We start from the raw sequence: 20,168 nt of genomic DNA, 5'->3' as shown, positions 1-20,168 counted from the left end.
TGTTCTTCAAACTTTTAAGGGTTCTCTGAAGTAATTATCTTATAAAACAATTGTGCTAAAATCTATATATTCACAGGTGCATATAACTGCCATATCTGCATTGCACTGCTTTTAACTTGAATTTGAGTAATTATCTATGCGATTTTGAGAAAATCATCCTATTATCACACATAATGTCATAAGGTGACCGAGCCTGTGATGAAAAACACAAACAGCGGCGGTCAAACGTCACGTCAACTGTCACATAGTTTATTTTTTACCAATAATGACGTCAAAGACAACTTAACTGCGACGTCATCTGAACGTGTTACAGAACAGGACGCTGCCCCTTTAAATGATGACGTAAATTATGTGCGTCCTGCGTCATCGCGTACCTCAGCAAAACAACCTGCGGCCATGGTTCAAGTCACTGAAGTGGGATGTCACATTTGTGGGGTAGTGTCGCCTTGTTTAAACACGAGAAGGTGGTTTATATCGTTCGGTTTTTCATCCTGTGAGAGTTGTGCTCAGCTTAAACAGCCACATTTAGTTGTTATTCTCTTGTCAGCGGCGGAAAAGGTGTTAGAGCTAATAAAGCACGCTTAGTGGTGCGTCTAATGCACACCTGTGCAAAGGTTCCGTGTTGATTAACGACTGTGTGAGTAAGATGCCAGCAGCGACCAGTTCATTATAACACTACGTAACATCATTATTTCTGTGGTAGAGATGCTCCCACATGTGAAATGTGTTGGCCATGCAGACAAGTTTATGTCAACGGTTTTAAAGGGATTGTTGTTCTTTTTTAATCAGTTTCAGGACAGGACCTGCCTTTAGTGTCTGGAGATCCACAGACAGGATGATCTACATCATAATGGGAGTCTCAGGCAGCGGAAAGTATGTAAACTGTTTATTGGTTTATGTGTATTGGAGAGCTATAGTCACTTCATTATTTGGTCCATAAAATGTCCAAAATCCAAACAACAAAGATATTCAGATAACTATAACATAAGGCAAAGAAAAGCAGCAAATCACTACAGCTGCTGGAAGTAGGTTATGTTTAGTATTTTTGCTTGTGAAATGTTATCAATCATTCCTTGATTATTAATATAGTTGCTGATTAATTTTCAATGTTTTTTTAATTATTATTTCACTATCACTATTCTCTGTGCTGCCCCTTTTCTTGTACAGAAGCTCATTAGGGGCCCTCCTATCACAAAAGGTAACTGCACACACTCGCTACACATGTCCAGCATGTTACTGCACACAGTATGATTATTTAAGCACTTGTGCATTTATGTGCGTGTCCTCTCATCAGCTGGGCTGGCCGCTGCATGAAGGGGATAACTTCCACCCACCGGAGAACATTGAGAAGATGGCTCGTGGTGAACCTCTCACAGATCAGGTCAGCCCCAGTGTGTGTGTGTGTGTGTGTGTGTGTCTGTCTGGAAGTGTCTTGTCAGCTCAAATTTAATGTCAGTCATTTATGGAGTGAGTCACTTGTCTTCTGACTTGAGTAAATCATTCTCTCAGACCTGCAGTCACAGAAAACTCAACAAGTGGCTGGAGGAAGCTGCACTGGAGCAGACAGTGAAAGCAGCAGGGAGGGAAAGTGAGCTTTTCATCACAGGCCGCAGTCCTTAAATTCAGTCAAGGGATTTATTCTCTGTTTGTTCAACATTTATTTTTTCCCTGTCCATGCTGACTCAAAATGAAGGGAGACCTCCAAACAATTGACTGGCCACCTGCCAAAGCTGAGTTTACACGCTTCCAGACAGAGCACCCCCTGCCAACATTTGGCAGCAGTTTGCTGGTAGCTGTGTTTGGTGGCTGACGATAACCTCCCACTCAGAAATCTGCTCTGAACGGCTGGGAGAATTACCCTGGGACCTGCTCCGTCCATCGCTTTGGCGTGTTGTAAACATACTTGTCAGCTGGCAGTTTGAGAATGAATGATGAAGTGAAGCAGAAATGTAAATTTGGGATTACTGTCAGTCTTTCATGCCAGTAGATGATTTGGCAGGTTGAGGTAACCAATCAGAACATGAGAGAATGAGATTCCTGTCATATGAGTTCAGCTCTTATTAAGTACATTTTAAAAAAGTAGGACTGATTCTGTTTCTGATTGCAGTATGATCAAAGATGTGTTTATGTTGCCATGTCTGTGTACCTGGTCTCTGTTTGATTCCCTGATTCGTTCTTTATAGACTCTTTGAATTAAGTCCATTAAACAGAAAATATTGGCCGTCTGAGTTGGGACTTGGAATAATCAGATCCACTATGAACACATCTCCTCTGCTTTTGCTACATGATGCTCACTGCAGCTCTGAGTGTAGGTAGTTATTAATATTTTACATATATTTTATTTTTCAGATATGTTTTTCATATCTAAATAGTACTTTCAGAGGAGCATTGTCAAAGTTTATGAACGTTTTTGAGGAATATCAGCTGTCTCATGGCTGATTTTTATGCTATAATCAATAGTTTTAAAATAATCTATCAAATGTCAAAGTGAGCGAGGTCTCTACTGCTGAAATAAATCTACAGCATGCTGTTAATAAGTAAAATATAATTAGTTATGATGTTGTTTGTCTCTTCAGGACAGAGTGCCATGGCTCCTCAAACTACATGAAGTCATTGAAAGGTAAGGACAAAAGCCTTTTATACACATACGGATTATTATGCACATGCACACTTGCACTGAAAACATACTTTTGCAATGACAGAAATGGCAAATATGGGCGCGAGGGAGCTGAAGAGCAGAGCAGCGACGTAAAGATATGAAGGCGTGAAATTGTCGAAAAAAAAGATCAAAAATATCAAAGATGGTTTTAGAAAATTGAGATGAAAACCAGGGAGCGAGGAAAGGGAGTTTGGGAGAGTAAAGACAGATTAAGTGAGTGAGAGTATAGAGAAGAGGTAGAACTGGAAAGTATGTCATCTCTTTCATAAAACGTCTGCGGTGACATCAAAGACTTCTTTTCCCCAACTCCTCCACACTCAGTCACACTTATTTTTGTCTATCAGCTCATCCTAGTATCCTTTCCTTTCTCTTCGCCTCCTTCATCTCTTTAGCTGTTTGTGACCAGGCTTCACTTTAAGTTTGTTTCCCCACTTATTCATTCGTGCCCTCACTAACTATGTGCGTATGTGTGTGTCGTCCCATCCCAGCGAAAGGTGTTCAGGCTGTGATGCTCTTGTGGTGTGCTCTGCCCTGAAGCGCCTGTACAGACAGATCCTGCTCTATGGCCCCGAAGCTCTCAATTCCCCCTCGGGTTCAGATGAAGATACGCTGCCTCCCACCTCTCCTGATGTCTATTTTCTCTTCCTACACGGTGACTACGATCTCCTTTACCAGAGGATGGTGGCCCGGAGGGGACATTACATGAAAGCAGACCTGCTGCGTTCCCAGTTTGATGTTTTGGAGCCTCCGTTGGATGAGGAGAATGTGTTGCCACTGGATATCAGGAGGAGCATGCCTGACATGGCCATGGAGGTGGAGAGGCACGTCATCAGCCTCAAGTCTTCATCAATGCCTTAACTACTGCCGCAGATCAAAAGAGAGGCCACAACGTGGCACAGTGTAAGGGATGGCAGTATCTGACTTTTCCTCTGGTGGTGATTGGTACAAAATTTTGTACAGACACTCAAGGCACTGAATCCTACTGACTTCAGTGATTCTGACTTTTCCTCTATTGCCAACATGAGGTTGACACTTGATGGATTGCTGTAAAATTTTGGTAGACATTCAGGATCCCTACAGAATTAATTGTAATCCCCTGGCCTTTCGCCTAGCACCATCATCAGGACCAACTAACCAACTCGTTGTCAGCTGCAATCTGTGTTGAGCAGGTCCTCAGAAAGTGCGCTGAGCTTTGAAGCTGATTTGACATAGTCACCAAATCGTCTAATTATAACAATGGTCTCCGTCACGCGATGCCATTGGGCCCAAAATTTTTTCCCATAGACTTACATTGTGAAAAAGATTTTTAAAAAATGTTAGTGCCACAACTTGTAACTTCTGTACAGTGGGAATAGGCTTTGTGGCTTCATGTGCCACTGAGCAACTTTCCTGGGAATTAGCAGAGCTCTCCACCAATACTGTATTCAATTCTCTTTATCCATTGTGTTTGGTGCTAATTAGCAAGTGCTAGCATGTTAACACCCTAATCTAAAAGATGATGAACATGGTCAACATCAGTACAATAGCAATTACCATGTGTCAGTGTTGGTCTGTTAACATTTAAAAGCACCACTGTGCCTAAGTAGAGCTTCACAGAGCTGCTAGCACAACCATAGACTTTTAATCACATAATGATCCATAGTCCATGTGTAGTTCATACAGTAAAGCACCATTTCAGTTGTGAAGCTAAACCACAGAGAAGCTTATGCAGTAGTGGGAGGTTTGATCTACTCATTAGTGCTTCAGTTCAGAATGAAATACAGAACCTGTATGATCCTGTGGTGCCTTTGTGATTCTGAAAACTGCAGCTACTTAGCTCCTGTTAACATTTCAACACACTGCAGCATATACTAGAATGGCACTTCATGGCACAGAGTATTGGATATGGCAAAGGTATTAGAACCAAATAGCGCTTTTATTGTGAATGAGAGCTGAACCTCCAACAGTATGCAACAAAGGCAAAGGCTAGATGTTCACAGGAGCAATTAAAGCTGGTGTGGATATTCGCTCTCTATGATCTCATGCAGAGGATTGTGTTTGTATCAATCTATTGACTGCACAGATGGAACAATAACAAAAATACTTTTAGAAAGTATTAAATAGAAAACAATTGTAAAACAAAGAAAATCTGCAAGTCCTCTCAATCCAGATAGTATATATCATAATAGATGCCTGTTAATTGAATGAGTCAATAGAGTAATTGATTAACTAATCATTTCAGCTCCACAAGGGACCTATTCACAATAAACTGGTGTACAACAGAATCTCAGACCTGTGGAAACGCATGCAATATTTTCTGCACCTAGCTGTAATGATTTACCACATAACAAATGACTCGACAAATTCTACTTTATTTACCACCAGCACTTCGTTACAGATGACCCAGATGATCTTTCTGTTCTCCCTTCAGCATTACAGATTTCTCTCATCTGCTCTTAAATGGATTTTTAAAGCGTAAGCTGCTTTGCTGGAGTTCCTGACAATTTAGCATCAGTAAATGGATTAGTTTAGTTGCAAGCTACTGCAGATTATGTGTTTATATCATTTGATCTGTAAAACCACCTTTCATTCACTGGCATTACCTGCCAAATGCACAAACCAATCTCAAAGTGCAATCTTCACACTGAATACAGAAAAGTAACACGATTAAAGGGATTTAGATTTAACACCCTAATGCTGCAGACTGCTGGGAGGCAGGTTTAGCTCCTCTGACAATAGAGTTTCATACCAGAGGTCAGATCATGTCAAGGCTTTGTGGTCCCTGTTCACTGACCTATGAGCATCTTCAGAAGACACACACACACACAGGTGACCGTGACGGCCCCACACTCTCTGCCAAACTTACACCTCCACTCAGCACCGTGAATCTGTTTTTGTGGTGTGACTCATCTCCAAACCTCCACCCGAATATTTTAGGAGCTTCTAATCCAGAAAACCCCCCTTGGCTACTCTCATATCTCACACATCCAGACAACTGGGCACACACACACACACACACACCGCTAGAGATTAAAAACCCCCTCAGTGTGGCAGCAACAGACGATCACACACAGGTTGTCAAGTGGATCACACATATCTGATGTCGGAGTATGCGTCGTGTGTGTCACTTAATCTACTAGGTCTCTGTGAGCGAGGACACAAAGGCAGACACCCTATTATATACCATATAATGGTGGTGGTGGTGTGCTTGTTTGGTGTTTTGTTCATGTTTGATGTTTAACACTGCTGAGCTGAACGTGTCGACACATTTATTCATGATTTACACTAAAAGTACATAATACGAATAAAGAAATGGGCTCACGTAACATTTGTGTCATTGACTCAAAAATGAAATATTTACATTTATAATTACAACTATGCAAACCAAAATAGCTGATGTTACTGACGAGATTAAGTTTGAATGCCCTCTGCTGGTTGTAGTTGAGTACAGGCAGGATGGATCTGAAAAATGAACTACTACTACTACTGGGTTATATGTATAAAGATAATCACACTTGAGCTTTTACAATAAAATACTGTGTTTTTTTATTGATCAAATACGGCACACCAGTTTGTGTTTGGCTTGTGTCTTTATTGAGATCATCAGCTGATGCTCTTAATCGCTACACTAGCTGTGGCTACAACATTACATTTCCAGCTTCTCACAAGTGAGGATTTTCTGCTTTTCTGTATTCAATATATAATTGAAAATGGAACAGGTTTGGATTTTGGATTTCTAGTTCAGCAAAACAAGCATGTTGAAGACGTCATCTTGGCCCCTGGGAAGTTCTGTAGATATATTACTCATTAAAGAAATAGATTAACTGCTAATTAATATAATTATTTGTATCACCCTAAATAACTACTCTTGAATTAATTGTACTGTTAATGCCAACCCTATTCCACAACAACTGGTAACATTACAATAACTATGTGGCATGGAGGGAAAATACGCTTCATCATGAATTCATGTGAAATGACAAAGGGTGCATACATACATACATAATCAAGGGACAGCTGAATTACTTTGACTTGCACAAAAAGTAAATAACAGAATAGCATTCAACATTTTTTACGGTTTCATCAGATCCACAACACAACTACGTGACTTAAAGTATGTTGCTCAGTCAGTTGTTGGGTGAAATCTAAAGGGGTACAAAATGCACCCACTCCTAATGGCAGGAAAACATTGAATAAAAGCTTGTGAAAAGAATGACAAGTGTTACCTCACATCAGTGCAGTGAACAATAATTAGGCACAGAGGGTTACAGCCGCCCCGCTGTAAAGTACATCAGTAATCAGCATAGGTTGTGTTGTAAGTTGCAAAAATGGTTAAAATGTCTTTTTACTTAGTTTTGGACTCAAATCAAATTTTTCATGCGTGATAGGATATTTCTCTTGGGAGAGTGTGTTGAGAAGATTAAATGTGCAAATCAGAGTCTCTGTGCCTGTGTGGCCTTGAGATAAATGTTGACATTCAAGAACTTTTTAGCTTTGCACAAAGTCAACCTCTCCATTTTAAATACATATTTTGGAGCTGAGTCTGCCTTTACAATACTCTGGTTTTTACTTAATAGTTATCCAGCATGTGGACAAGACACAATAGCAGAGAGAGGGAACGGGACAATCTGTTGACTGAGAGTATGAATCCTCCGTGTACTTCCAGGACTTTGGACTGTCTCTTGGTGTTACAAGCTTTCAGTGTTGCCCAGGTGGAAAGATGAAAATAGATCCGCGCTTCATAGTGCTGCACAGAGATTAATAATACATGAACTGCCTCTGAATGCGTATGCGATTGCTACAAGTCTACATATTCAAGGTGGATTTAAGTACCTGTGCAGACCTGCACCAATGCATGTCACTGACAGAGTGAAAGTGATTGTATTCTTTCATTTCTACCTTCAAATTCACCCAAATCACTCAATCTGGAGGACAGAAGTCAGGGAAAATCCTCATACTGTTGTCACTTCACAAAAAGCAAAACAAGTCAATATTGACATGTATTTCATACAGCCCAATACCACAAATCACAAATTAGCTTCAAGAGGCTTTACAATCTGTGCAGCATACGGCATGCAGTATCCTTTCTTGATCCTTTTGATTTGGATAAAGAAAATCAAGTGTTAAGTTTACTAAGATAATGGGTGACTGTTATTCTAGGACTGAATTTGATTTACTCAGTATGTGAAGGTAGTATCGGAAGTTTAGGAATGGTAGTACAGCAATATGCTATGGCTTCTCTTCTCTTATGTTTGTTTTTTGTAAAGCACTTGGTAATCGCTGAAGTTTATTATTATTATTATTTTAGTTATTATGCTTGTGTGTAGGTGCTTATATTTAATAGTATATGTGCCCCCGCTTGGGTGTGTGTGTGTGTGTGTGTGCGCCAATGAACACCTTTGTGTGTGTATGTGTCACAGACTGAGCAGATGTTGTACAGCAGTGGTGAGGTCTCCTCCTGTGCTGATGAGGGCCTGAAGGTTTGCCATTCTGTCTCTGAAGCCCATTGAACTCAGCTGCTCCAGCTCCTCCTGGAACTCCGTCTCCTCACTGTGGACCTGACAGGACATGACAGGAAGGTCATTTAAAGTCTCGCTTATCAAATAACATGATCAAAAAGGATCAATAAAGGAGTCTTGTTCCACTGGGAGTGAAAACGTGCCACACAGTCCAATTAGACAAAACATGTTGTATCATATACTTGGCCTTTTGTGATAATGATAAGAAAAGGCCAGCATTGTAAAGAGAAGTTTGGGGTCGGCTTTTGGCCTAAAAATGTTATTTCCTGGTGATGTTTTAAATTTAGGAGCAGTGCAGATCGATTACAGAAGCAGACAACAAGGTTAAAAGGAAACACTGAAATACCCCATAATTGGTGTTGGCCAGTGCCTGTAGCATCTGTTGCACAAACTGCTGCTGCTGCTGCTGCTGCTGCTGCTGCTCTGTCACCATGGCAACCCGAGGACCACTTCCTGATTGGCCGCTAAGGACAGAGTCAGATGCTAATTCAGGGGGCGCATTAACACTGGCTCCTACGTTTCCAAGTCCAGCCCTGCAAGACAGACGTGTGGTGGTAACTCATGGAAAGTTTTACAATTTGTTTAAATGCATCTAATCTTCAGGTTAAGGTGCACCGTGTGTGTTTATTTTGTCTATTTATACTCACGTAGGTATCAGTGCAGGAGCCTCTGCAGCCAGAGTCTGTAGGGCCTGTTGGATCTGTAGCAGAGCCTCCATGGCTCTGGGGTTCAACATGGCTGACAGCAGCTCTGGACTCTGCATCTACATATTTATCGTCAACTATTAATAAAGATATTAATCCTAAACAATAAGCACTGAGCGGAGACTGTGTGGAGTTTACAATGGAAAACCAGTGTCCATCCTGGTAGAGTGATGGACGCTTCACAGTACATAAGCCACTTACAAAATAAATGTAATGATTAATTAATTAAATAAAATAATTTTAATGTAAACAAGGATGCCTATGTAGAAAAAGAAGAAAAGTTGTTGAGCGAATCACAACACTGTATGTTATCTAGTTGCAAGGAGTGACAGTGTTCACTAGGGAGGAGAGCAGACGAACCTGTTGCAGGAAAAGAGGGATCTGCTGTCTCATCTGCTGCTGCAGCTGAGGATTTCCTGAGAACAAAGGGTGGCTCAACAGCATCTGAAACAGTACGAACATTAGAGCCGTAAGGGCTGTAAGACCTGTGTAGGATTTGCGTGGATAGATTATGGGGATGTGTTAACAAGAAGTGGGGTGGAGTGATTGTAGCCTGCCTCCACACCTCTGAGTAGCAGCCTGTATGGCTTTAAATTTGTAAGCGTCACCTGTGCAGCCAGGTCAGGATTCTGGCTGAGGCAATTCAGGAGACTGCTGACATATGGCCCAGACAGCAGGCTCTCCATCAGCCCTGGACTGGCTGTGATCTCCTCTAGCAGCGACTGCATGCCTGAGGAAAGAGGGAGCAGGGCACAGATACAAGATGAGGCAAAGCAGGGAGAAATGCATATGTATAGTCAGAGTTTAGTAAATTAAATTGATGATCTGAGGACAAACGAATGCTAAAACATCATAGCATGATTGTATGTTTGCAGGTTGGTGGGATTACCCCACCTTCCATCGGTGCACACTTATTGGCATGAATTTCTACTGTTTCTCTTTGTGAAGTCAAACTGTGCGGATTTGTATTTTCGTGCCTGCAGTGCTCTGAGGGTTTGGATCCTCTCCGGGCGTGGCAGTCAGTTCTCTGAGAGGATCCATGGAGTGACTGGAGAGCGGTGGAGTCTTTTGGCTTTCTCTTTCAGTTGGCTGTTGCCTCCCACACGATGTGGTCACCACCGGGGGCACTCCTGTCTGGATCTGAAAGAGAGCAGAGAAGAAACACCACAAACAGCAGGTTAAAAACACAACATTAGTTTGACATTACCTGGACAGAAAACATTTCCAAATCTGTACCTGCGTGTCACTCTTCTGAAGGCCATTAGAATCACCAGCGTTGGTTTCAGGGTTGTTATGCTCTGGCTGCAAATTGCCTAAAGCTCTGTCTTCATTATTCATCACTTCCTCCACCATGTCGGGGTTCCTGACAAGCTCCAGCACCTGGAAAGGGAAGAGAGAGCGAGAAGATATTGAACGTAAAGGTGGGATAAAGGATTCAAAGAGGGAACTATTAGGTCCAAGTGAAATGAAAAATCCCAGTTATCAAAGTGATGTAAGTAGCAACTTGGTTGACTGGAACATTTTTACATGTATGCAGTGAAACATGCAACATTACTTTGGCCCACTAAACCCCATCGCATACAAATCTGTACTTCAAACACGCACGCAAACACCACCCACCTCTGAGATGATATCTGCATTGTTCAGCATATCTCCCACTTCTGGATTTGCCTGCAGGAGCTGCTGGATTTGGGGATTACACAGAATGAGTTGCCTGGTTAATTGAGGGCTGGAGTTGGAGAGGGTGCTCTGCACGAAGGGGCTGCCCAGGACACGGCGCAACATCTCCGGGTCAGCAAGCAGCTGGCTCTCCATCTGCCGCTGGAGTGCAGGGAAGAAGCCAGGCCCACTGTTTGTCAGGCCAAGACTGTCCAGACCTTCCACTATGGAAACCAGATGAGATCAAAGGAGCAGGAGTATGTAAATGTGCCGGGAAGATGATCAGCAGCACAAGCCCAGATAGAGAGGACGGGAAAACTACTGAGACTGGAACATATGAAATGCAAATGTGAGGCCAAACTTAGTTTGTTGGAGAAATTAGTTGGAGGTGAGGGGAGTTCCTGTGCTGAGCGGTTCTTACCGAGACAGAAGGGGGAGGTGGGAGGCGGTGTGACGTTATCAGGGTCAGGATGGAGACCGGCTGGAGCTGGATCACCGGTGGGCGAAGGCCTGAGAAGGATGGAGTGAATCTGACACTGATTACTGTGTATTAATCATTAAACTTAATTTGCTCATCATTTAAAAATAATTGCTGAATTTTAAAACGTGAGGAAATATTTACACAGTGAATTAAAGGAGAATACCATTCAATTTTCATTTCTATTCATTAACAACCAGTATGGTGCAGTTCTATATTTAGCTGTGCTTCATTTTCTGCCTCATAGTGACTCTGCAGTTTTACTGGCTTTCTGTTATGATTTTTAGATTCGGGCTAAAGTGGCCCTGTTCACCTACACTGACTGTCCTTGTGCTCAAAAGTAGCATGACTTACTTAACAAATACTGTAGATGTAGGATACATGATCTGCAGTGTGTGAGTCATCCTGTGGCTGATGACCAAACGGCTCTTATGGAAATCAGTTTCCGTGTACCTTTGGAGCATGTAGAGGCTGACTGAGCCGTCCTGTGCTTTAAGGTGACTCAGGGGTTCTGACTCTCTGAGGACCCGGCCGGAGTGGATCAGCACCAGCAGCTCTGCCGGGACTCCCAGACGCGCTGCTAGACCCAATTTCAGCTGCACACAAACACACAGCAAACCATCGCACTGTGGATTTGTTTTTCAAAGACATTGGGGCTGCAACTTAAACGCAAATTAAGTTATTTTTACGCACACAGCGACCAAGCGCAGGAGTTAAGACCTAAATCTCCTGACCTGTCCGGCGGTGCAGCCTCCTCTGACGGTGAAGGATCGACTCTCCGTGACACTTCTGACCGTGACGCGGATCTTTTCACGCTTCTGACCTTCCCTCGGTGCTCTCGGTTCATCCTTCACCTCGCCTGACATCTCAGTCCTGTCCGGGCTGACGATGAGGATGAGCGGACCTGGAGAGGGGCGCACAGCTCCGGTGATGACTCGGCACAAAGTTGTGCGGATGTGCGCCAGCTCTGCCCCGACTGCGCAGATGCTGTCACACAAATCCTGCACCTTCTTCAAGTATTAAAAGTATCTTTAAATACTTGCTTTCACTGGCGCCGCTGCGAGCAGTCTGGTTCAATTATTGAATGCAACCAGAGTCATCGTAAAGATATAGTTCCCCTGAAGATCAGTGTTAGAAAGCCACTTTCATTCTTTCATCTTTTCCCAGATGCAAGAAGACACCACGTGATACTGTGAAATTATCATCAGGGAGAAAAATGATTTGCACAAAACTTGATTGAGTATTAACAGTAGGACACAGTTTCCCTTTTTACTTTCATTTGAATATTCTTTTTCTGTTTCTACTCTTTATCTTAGATTACCAGAGATTGTTTTTAATCATAAAGTCTAATGTTTTATAATTTTAAATAGTTTTAATTTTGCAGGCTTTAAGCATTTTGTAACTTGGGATGTGAAAAGTGTTTGTGGTGCCAGCAGGTTCTGGACAGCGGCTCTGTTCCTACACAGAAATACAGTTTGGGTCTATTCAGTTGCATTTTGCACTTTAAAAACACAGCTTTTAGGAGTCTTGACATTCATGACTACATACCAAAATACACTGAAAAAGTATTTTATTTACTTCACAGTGAGAAAGAAAATGACAAAAATACATTTCACATCTGTCATTTTGGCATTCAAACCCACAGAGAGATGAGGCTGCAGCCGTCACCAGTACCACAGATGCTTGTGCCTACAGAGGGCAGCACCGTGTGCCAAGCCACCATGTCGACACAAACTTTAAACTGAAGTCATTTTTAAAAGCGTCTTGTACATCTGTGTAACACACCTGCTACTGTCTGGAGAGAGTGTGTGTGTGTGTGTGTGTGTGTGTGTGTATGTGTGTGTGAGCGTGTCATTATAGGGGCATGCATTATATGTTGGCATGGAGTCCGAGCCAAACAAAGAAGGAAATAGAGCCCTGATGGTGATCAGTATTGTTTTTCTTCATTCATTCAATTTTGCCTTTAAGGTGCTTTCCTTTTGAAACCTTCATAGATCCGCCTCCGAACCTTTCTTCCCTTTCTTGTTTCCCTGCCAACCGGAAAAGACAATTATTTATAAAGTTTTGTTGACCCAATTCAAGTTTAAAACTCAGTGAAAATACAAAAGTAATTAAAAAACAGCTGCATTCCCGCATTAAAAAGTAAAAAAACTGTTAAAATTCCCTGAACTAAAAGTAAGCTGACTTACACGCAGCTTTGCTCACTTCACCTGACTTACTGACTATGTTTTCTCTGGTCTACAAACACAGACAGGAGTATGCAAGCAAACACACACACACACACACACACACACACACACACACACACACGAACATCAGCTAATATAAGGGCAATCACACACACACACACACACACACACACACACACACACACACACACACACACACACACACACACACACACACACACACACACACACACACACACACACACACACACACACACACACACACACACACACACACACACACACACACACACACACACACACACACACACGAACATCAGCTAATATAAGGGCAATCCCACACAAACACACACGGCTTCTCACAGAGGAAAATATACGATGATTATTTGAACTCTCACCTGATGTTTTGGTTGTTCTGACTGTAAACCTTTTACTTTAGATCTTTCTTGTTCAAGGGCACCATGTAGTAATGATACCTAAATAAAACCACACATTATTAAAATGCACATAAAATATCATACAGACACATTACTCTCTCATAATCTTTACTTAACGATAACACACCTGTGATGACAGCTCTTCTTTTATATGTAGGAGCTCCTCTACCTGTAGGAGGATTTCTGCTTTGTCTTTCACTGAAGGGTAGAGGTGAGAAAAATCATAAAACTTCACACATATCACATGAAATCTTCATCAGGGAAGAAAAGAAGAAGAGGGGGACTATCAAGTGTAATTTCGGTCATGTTCAACTCACTCTCTCCCTGCTGGAGCATCTTAAGCAGCTGGGAATTCCTCGCCTTCACTTCCTTGTATTTCACCTGCCAGAGTTGAGTTTTTGAGTTTATGGCACAACAGAGCGATGAAGAAGAGGGAGAAGTGAACACATACATTTTTAGGCATGATATATTTTTTCACTCCAAGACGATTTTTCTTTTTCCTCAACTTTAAAACAAAGCTCAGGCCATTTGTGTAAATTGTATATATGATAAATACTGTATATAGATATACATATATATTTTTTCCCAGCGAATTGGGGGTAAATTATGGGGAACTGCATATGGCTGCTGACCTCCCACTGTGTGATGGTCTTCTTTAGCTTATCGATTTCCTGGTCTTTCTTCTCCAGGTCGTACTTCAGCTGCTCCGCCCGGGGGTCCTAAAGCGAGGGACAGGGAGAAAAGCGCAAGAGAGGACAATTTATGCTTTCCCACTAATTTAGCTATAAAACACAAACCTCATTTGTGTGTACAATAATATGGGGAAAATGCAATAGAGACCAAAGTAGAGACCAAAGCTTGTTATGTAGTAAAACAAAGGGCAACAATTCTGAGTACAATAAAACTGTAATGTCCTAAATCTCTGATGAGTTGCCATTTCCAACATGTTATCCTAATAAGTATTGATAAGATCTGTGAATTTTACATGTTTTGCTGATCAGTTCCCTTTCTGAGTTCATGTTCACACACAGTAGATACCTAAGGCATATCAGACAGCTGGACAAACTGTTGTTCTGTCCATCTACTCACCAGTTCATGTTCTGTGGAGGTGTTGACCTCTTGTCCCTGGCTGTTGGCGTACTGCTCACGTCTCTTCTCCTGTTGGATGATCCGACTGACGTCGTCCTCAAGCTTATTGAAAAAACGCTCCTCCTGCCCGGCTCCCAACGCCAGGTTAGCTGCTCTGGTGTCCTGGATGAGAATGAAATCAATGGATATACCACATCATGCAAAGCATTTATGCACAAATAAAACCCAGTTGCATAATATTTAGAGGTAATTCAAATATTTGTTCTATATCCATACACAATATGGATAAATAATAATCTGCCTGATTTGAAAAAGATGCTCACCTCTTTCTCTTGTTTCCTACTCAAATGTTCTGTAAAGAGACAAAGCACATCCATCGAGACAAATATTATTCTGGGAGCCTGTTGAGCAACATAATGCAGCGCACAGGATTCTGGGTTATTGGCTTTTGAAAGGGATCGCTACGTTTCTCTCACCTGCACTACCCTCAGCCTGGAAGTCCTGCAGTGAAACCGTCTTTTTGTCTTTTGCCTGCTGATTCTTCTTCTTGTCCTTCTTCCCTCCGCTCTCTTTTCCTCCTCGTGACTTTGGCGACGAGGACGTGTTGTTCTGATGTGTGAAAAAGGATTGATTTCAATTAATTTTGTAAATAATACACGTTTTTAGTGTTGCCCATTTCTCATTAATTCCACAGTAGATGAAACAGGAGTCCCACCATAAGACGCAAAGGAACTTGAGGCATCCAATGTTTATTTTGAATGAACACTGCCACCTGTGTCTCTGCCAGTCTTTAGAGGACACAAAATAATACAACACAGTATACTGTGTATACTACACAAGTCTCTGCACATCTAAATGTGAGACAGGCGAGTCACAGCTTGAGTAAAAGTGAAAACACAGCAGTAAGCAAGGCAGTGTGCTGTAGTGTTTTTTTTCTTTTAAAAACAGGATTCTGTTAACGTTCAGATGATAAATTTACAGGAGTGAGGAGTGAAGATTAAACATATTTATAACGCTTTGGCATTTCATACATGGGAACACTGAAAGGAACAGTTTACCAAACTAAGAGACGAATAAAACGGAACTCTGACCAGGGCATTTGCACAGGTTTCAAAATCAAATTGAATGCTTTTTAAGACTCAGTTATTTCACAGTTAAATAACCTTTAAAATCCCAATAGACAACACACTGGTTTTAAACATTCAGGATTAGGATGGTGGTGGTAGTCTTCTCTAAAGTACTAGTGTGGGCAGTACATTAAAATTTAGCTCTGCGTCCAAACAAAGTCTGGTGATCTTCCTCCAAATTTTGACCTTGGTGGTACTTGGTAACTATACTACAGTAAATTTCAACAACTCCTACACACAAACGACTTATTTTGTTTTGCCTGACTAGTCGGACTTTGTCAACCTTGCATGGACCGAGGAATCCGAGTATAAAGCTTAAAATATTACACGTTCATTTATCAGTCGCACTAAAACAGCTGAGCATTTCCTGGAATCATATTACACCTTCTGCTAAATCGTCACTCAAGTTAAGTAACCAAAAGTAAAACTAAGTTGCAAAAATAATTATAATACATTTCACTCATACTGAAATCTGCTCTTAAACTACTAACATAACACAAGTCAGAAAATAAGGGTTGGGTTGCATCATGACAAAATATGTTGATCATCAAGTCAGAGAATATTACACAACTTGTGTGCCTGTAAAACACACACACCTCCTCATCCGTCTGTCTCTCTTGCTCTCTCTGAACACAGCTTCTCATCTTCTTTTTTGTCTGTTCAATCAACTTATTTTATTTATTATATAAATATATATTTATTCAATTTATTTATTACACAGGCTTGTTAAATACTTGATTCTGATTGGTTGATCACAGAAGTCTACGGCCTGTTATTTGTATATAACAAACTGTTACTATGGACGCAATTCTGATAGTGGAGGCAATCAAATAATGTCTAAATCAATGAAATTGTTTGATGTCAGTATTGTGTGTCATTATTGCAAAACGCATGCGTTGCAATAATGACCAGCTCGCTGTACATTACCCCTTGCTTAATTTTAAACATTAGCCAGAGCAGCTCGGGACATATTTTCCACTACCCTTTTGTCTAATTTAACAGTTCGTTAAGCAGATCTCCTCCTCTAACTTGATATGTGTCACACATTGACCAGTGTGTGCCTGAACACTAAAAACAGGGATGTCCAGATTCTAGTAGATACCGAACAAAGACAAAAAGACTTTGGATCTTTCCTGAGGACCCCTGTGGCTGTCTTTAGCTTAACATCAATTACTTAACTTAACGTCAATTACTTCCTAAATCCTGTTTCCTTCAGGGAAACAGTAAAAACAGGTGGTGGTCTGTGGTTAACTTGGTCAATCATGCAGCAAGCTACAATAAGATGGAAGAAAAAATAGACCAAAGATCAACTGTTTTCTTTTTCCTTTTTTGATAGCGGCAGCAGAGAGGGTGATAGGAAAGGCCGGGGACAGATGACAATCAGCAAAGGGCCCCGGATGGACTCAAACCCAGGCCACTGCAGTACAGACTCAGTCGTGAACAGGTGAGCTACCAGTGCACCCCCAGATCAACTGACTGTACATTTAAATACACAGAGTGTTGATGCAATTTCTCTTGGGTTTGCATCATCTCAAAATCAAAAATAAGATTTTTTAAAATATATTTTATGGCATTAAATGGTAAAAATCTAATTTAAAGCATCTCAGGTCTTTTAAGGATCTGCAGCTACCTTATCTGACAACCCTACCTCTCCTCAAATCAAGGGAGGTATATTACTGTGTGTGGGTGATGTACCTGTTTCTGTTGTTCAAACTCCAGTTTGCTTAGAATCAAGGCCTTTTCCAAGTCTGCCTCATATAACTCACTGGTCATCTACAGAGGGAGGAGGAAAACAGATGAGAACACTTACTTGTGACACATAGTCGGTACTGTCTGTATTTAAGGTTAGACATTTGGAAATGTTGGGCGACAACAGTTGCAGTTCTCTCAGGGGAAGAAAGTGCACTATTGCTGCACACAACCCTCAGTCAGCTGGTCTCTGATCAGCTCTACTAACAGCTGGATGTAATGTGGCTTCCTGAAGGTTCATCAGTTATCAAGCGTTTATCTACGGAGCAGCTCACCGGGTCACACCGTTGTTCTCTCTTACCTGCTCATCCTTCTGCTTCCACTGCTGCCACCCCTCAGAAGGTATGCTGTGGTCCCCTGATGCAGGAGTGAGAAGTTCACTGGCTATTCCTGACAGCGTCATACAGGGAGGCGGGGCACAAGACTTCTGAGGGATCTTCTTGAAGGCCAGATTACGCAACTGATGGAAAGACAGATATGAGATGAACCCAGACACCGACACGATATGATATGACCACGATTACAACATTTATGAACGATTACCATGCTCTTTTATTAGCTGTACAAGCATGTACGTGTGCATCTGAGGTTCTGTCTGTGTCCCTTACTATTTCTGCGCGAGTTAGTCAGTTGTTGGACATGCACTTTAAGACTTTAAATTCCCAGCGTCCAGGGAGACCTAATCAAATGCCATGCATTTTCAGGTTAACAAACCAGATCTCAAGGATATTGTACTTACAATTATATATAACACAGAAAAGCAGTAAATTCTCAAATTAGAGAAGCAGAAACTGACTTTTAAACTAGTCGACTATCAGCTTTATATTTAACGTAAATCATACTGAGTTTATTTGTGCCCATTTTATGATCTGAGTGACTACGGATGTAGTCATTTTTACAAGTACAAATTCTTACTTTCGTTTCTCTCTTTGATTTCATAGATTACATATCATGGGTAGTCCTGGAGTTGCTTTAGCCACAACATTTTATGATGTGTCTTATCAAGCTACGACACAGCAATTTGAGAATAAAACAAAGCAAAGATCCCAGTCTGTTGTTTGCTGGCACCACCCTGTGCAGTTTCATCTCTGGTGAAATGAAACAATAGAGGAACACAGTCACGATCGTGTCTGTCACAGGACGGGAGCCATGAAGCGATTCTGAAACAGTCTGATACCAGATATGCAAGAGGCTCATGAGATATTCCTGTCACCCACCTCATTTGCCTCACTCTGCTGCTGCTCCCTCTTCTTCTTTTTCTTGTCTTTCTTCTTGTCGTTGCACTGAGCCGCTTTCCCCGCGGCGGCTCCTGCCTTTCCCTGTCGGGGCTTACCGGAGGAGTCCCGTCCACCCTTGATGGTGGTCTTCCCCGCATCGGAGGCGTCGGAGTCCGAGTCCGAGTCTATCTGGAGCAGGGCGAAGCGGGAGGCGGTGGTGGGGACGGTGATCATTGCAGACGATGCCATTGCTTAAAGGAAAACTAGCCGGTGATAAAAGGGAGATAAAGCCGATACAGTTAGGATAACTTGAAGCCTGTCTTAAAACAACGGGTTAGCTTGTAATAGCAGCCTCTTTTCAAACAACATTAACGGCTTAATTTAGAGCAACAACGACTTTATTTAAAGCAACTAATTGTATCGGTAGTATATTTTATCAGACAGTGAGGATGTTACATGAAATGTATTGTACCGTTGCTAACAGGCTGGTGATAAACGCAGCTAGCATTACATAGCAGCAAGTTAACCTAACGTTAGCTAACTACACAACGCTTAGCCGGTTTTGTTAGCTTCTAAACAAGTGCAAAAGTAAAGATGAATGACAGTAAAAAACACATGAGTGGACTCACGTTGATCCCTTGTCTCTGAAACACCCGCTGACTTGTTCTGAAGAGGCAGTGCTCACAATAAAAGTTGCCAAAGAATACTTTCACCTGTTCGTGAAGGTACCGTCGGATACTGTTGGTTTGCTACCAGTGTACAGAAGCCCGGCGGTGCCAAAAAGGTTAAAGGAAATCCGAACGGCGATTACTATTTCCTTTTTAAGTGCCGGTTATTACCGCAGAAATGAAAACTGTGGCGCGTTGTATATCCGACCTGTTTTTGAGAATTGTAATATTTTGCGTGCTGTGTGTACATTGTTATCTGATAGCTGCGACAATTTAAAGGCAAATCATTGATTGTCTTCACAGAAATCAGAACTACTCACTTGAGGTTGCTCAGTTGTCAAGGTGATATCAGAGTTGTCATGGTTCACCTAGTACCATGACAACTGGGTAAAGTCAGTTCTTTGAAGAAGACTGTGTGGTGCACTTAAAAGCTCAGGAAAGGCTAATAAGTGGCCCTTTAGTTAGTTAATTATAATTACTGTCACTGTACAGCCATCAATTAACAGCTGGGCAACAGAGAACCAGAACTCAGAGTAAAAATCTGACTTTTAAACCATAAAAATTGTATATTACTTATTATTGTAATTAATATGATTGCATACTCTTGAATAAACTTTCTCAATGAAATTACCACAAACACACTTACAGAGGAAGGTTAAATTATATTTCTAATTTAGTCAGAGAGGGAAGCATC

General features: G+C 41.6%; 3 protein-coding genes across 4 annotated transcripts; 1 reads left to right on the top strand and 2 right to left on the bottom strand.

Annotated features, from left to right (window-relative positions):
• The first annotated feature begins 409 nt into the window (after positions 1-409).
• On the top strand, positions 410-6,152 carry LOC139204487 (probable gluconokinase). 2 transcript variants are annotated; one of them, XM_070834520.1, is made up of 6 exons: positions 410-637; positions 790-873; positions 1,168-1,198; positions 1,295-1,381; positions 2,577-2,620; positions 3,148-6,152. In XM_070834520.1, exons 2-6 carry the CDS (start codon positions 836-838, stop codon positions 3,515-3,517), a joined length of 570 nt encoding a protein of 189 aa, XP_070690621.1. In that variant the 5' UTR covers positions 410-637; positions 790-835; the 3' UTR covers positions 3,518-6,152. The 2 variants fall into 2 exon arrangements, with proteins under 2 accessions (XP_070690621.1, XP_070690622.1); XM_070834521.1 differs by lacking the exon at positions 410-637 and having other exon boundaries at positions 786-873.
• A 1,471-nt stretch (positions 6,153-7,623) lies between these two features.
• On the bottom strand, positions 7,624-11,864 carry LOC139203504 (ubiquilin-1-like). Its single transcript, XM_070833291.1, has 11 exons — positions 11,733-11,864; positions 11,452-11,594; positions 10,942-11,030; positions 10,482-10,744; positions 10,098-10,241; positions 9,862-10,001; positions 9,470-9,605; positions 9,222-9,305; positions 8,805-8,920; positions 8,504-8,690; positions 7,624-8,196 (listed from the first exon to the last, which is right to left on the bottom strand). Exons 1-11 carry the CDS (start codon positions 11,862-11,864, stop codon positions 8,053-8,055), a joined length of 1,578 nt encoding a protein of 525 aa, XP_070689392.1. The 3' UTR covers positions 7,624-8,052.
• Positions 11,865-12,551: 687 nt separating this feature from the next.
• On the bottom strand, positions 12,552-19,556 carry gkap1 (G kinase anchoring protein 1). The gene is made up of 12 exons (XM_070833868.1): positions 19,436-19,556; positions 18,807-19,069; positions 17,891-18,049; positions 17,536-17,613; positions 15,190-15,322; positions 15,037-15,065; positions 14,714-14,875; positions 14,257-14,343; positions 13,942-14,005; positions 13,752-13,822; positions 13,586-13,663; positions 12,552-13,028 (listed from the first exon to the last, which is right to left on the bottom strand). Exons 2-12 carry the CDS (start codon positions 19,053-19,055, stop codon positions 12,987-12,989), a joined length of 1,152 nt encoding a protein of 383 aa, XP_070689969.1. The 5' UTR covers positions 19,056-19,069; positions 19,436-19,556; the 3' UTR covers positions 12,552-12,986.
• Positions 19,557-20,168: the final 612 nt, after the last annotated feature.

This window comes from Pempheris klunzingeri, chromosome 7 (genome assembly GCF_042242105.1).
Source record: "Pempheris klunzingeri isolate RE-2024b chromosome 7, fPemKlu1.hap1, whole genome shotgun sequence".
In the NCBI taxonomy this organism is placed as follows: Eukaryota; Metazoa; Chordata; class Actinopteri; order Acropomatiformes; family Pempheridae; genus Pempheris; species Pempheris klunzingeri.
Note: the sequence above shows the minus strand (reverse complement) of the source record. Positions and strands in the feature narration are given on the sequence as shown.

What these genes read in the sequence shown, in the direction of transcription:
- LOC139204487 (XM_070834520.1), top strand. Translation starts at nt 836, where the DNA reads ATGATCTACATCATAATGGGAGTCTCAGGCAGCGGAAA. An exon ending in GTGAACCTCTCACAGATCAG is followed by an intron (nt 1,382 to 2,576) that starts GTCAGCCCCAGT and finishes TTGTCTCTTCAG; the next exon opens with GACAGAGTGCCATGGCTCCT. An exon ending in CTACATGAAGTCATTGAAAG is followed by an intron (nt 2,621 to 3,147) that starts GTAAGGACAAAA and finishes GTCCCATCCCAG; the next exon opens with CGAAAGGTGTTCAGGCTGTG.
- LOC139203504 (XM_070833291.1), bottom strand. Translation starts at nt 11,864, where the DNA reads ATGTCAGGCGAGGTGAAGGATGAACCGAGAGCACCGAGGGAAGGTCAG. An exon ending in ATGCAGATATCATCTCAGAG is followed by an intron (nt 10,242 to 10,481) that starts GTGGGTGGTGTT and finishes TTCCCTTTCCAG; the next exon opens with GTGCTGGAGCTTGTCAGGAA. An exon ending in TGGCCAACACCAATTATGGG is followed by an intron (nt 8,197 to 8,503) that starts GTATTTCAGTGT and finishes ATGTCCTGTCAG; the next exon opens with GTCCACAGTGAGGAGACGGA.
- gkap1 (XM_070833868.1), bottom strand. Translation starts at nt 19,055, where the DNA reads ATGGCATCGTCTGCAATGATCACCGTCCCCACCACCGCCTCCCGCTTC. An exon ending in GTAGGAAACAAGAGAAAGAG is followed by an intron (nt 14,876 to 15,036) that starts GTGAGCATCTTT and finishes ATTCTCATCCAG; the next exon opens with GACACCAGAGCAGCTAACCT. An exon ending in AGACCATCACACAGTGGGAG is followed by an intron (nt 14,006 to 14,256) that starts GTCAGCAGCCAT and finishes CAACTCTGGCAG; the next exon opens with GTGAAATACAAGGAAGTGAA.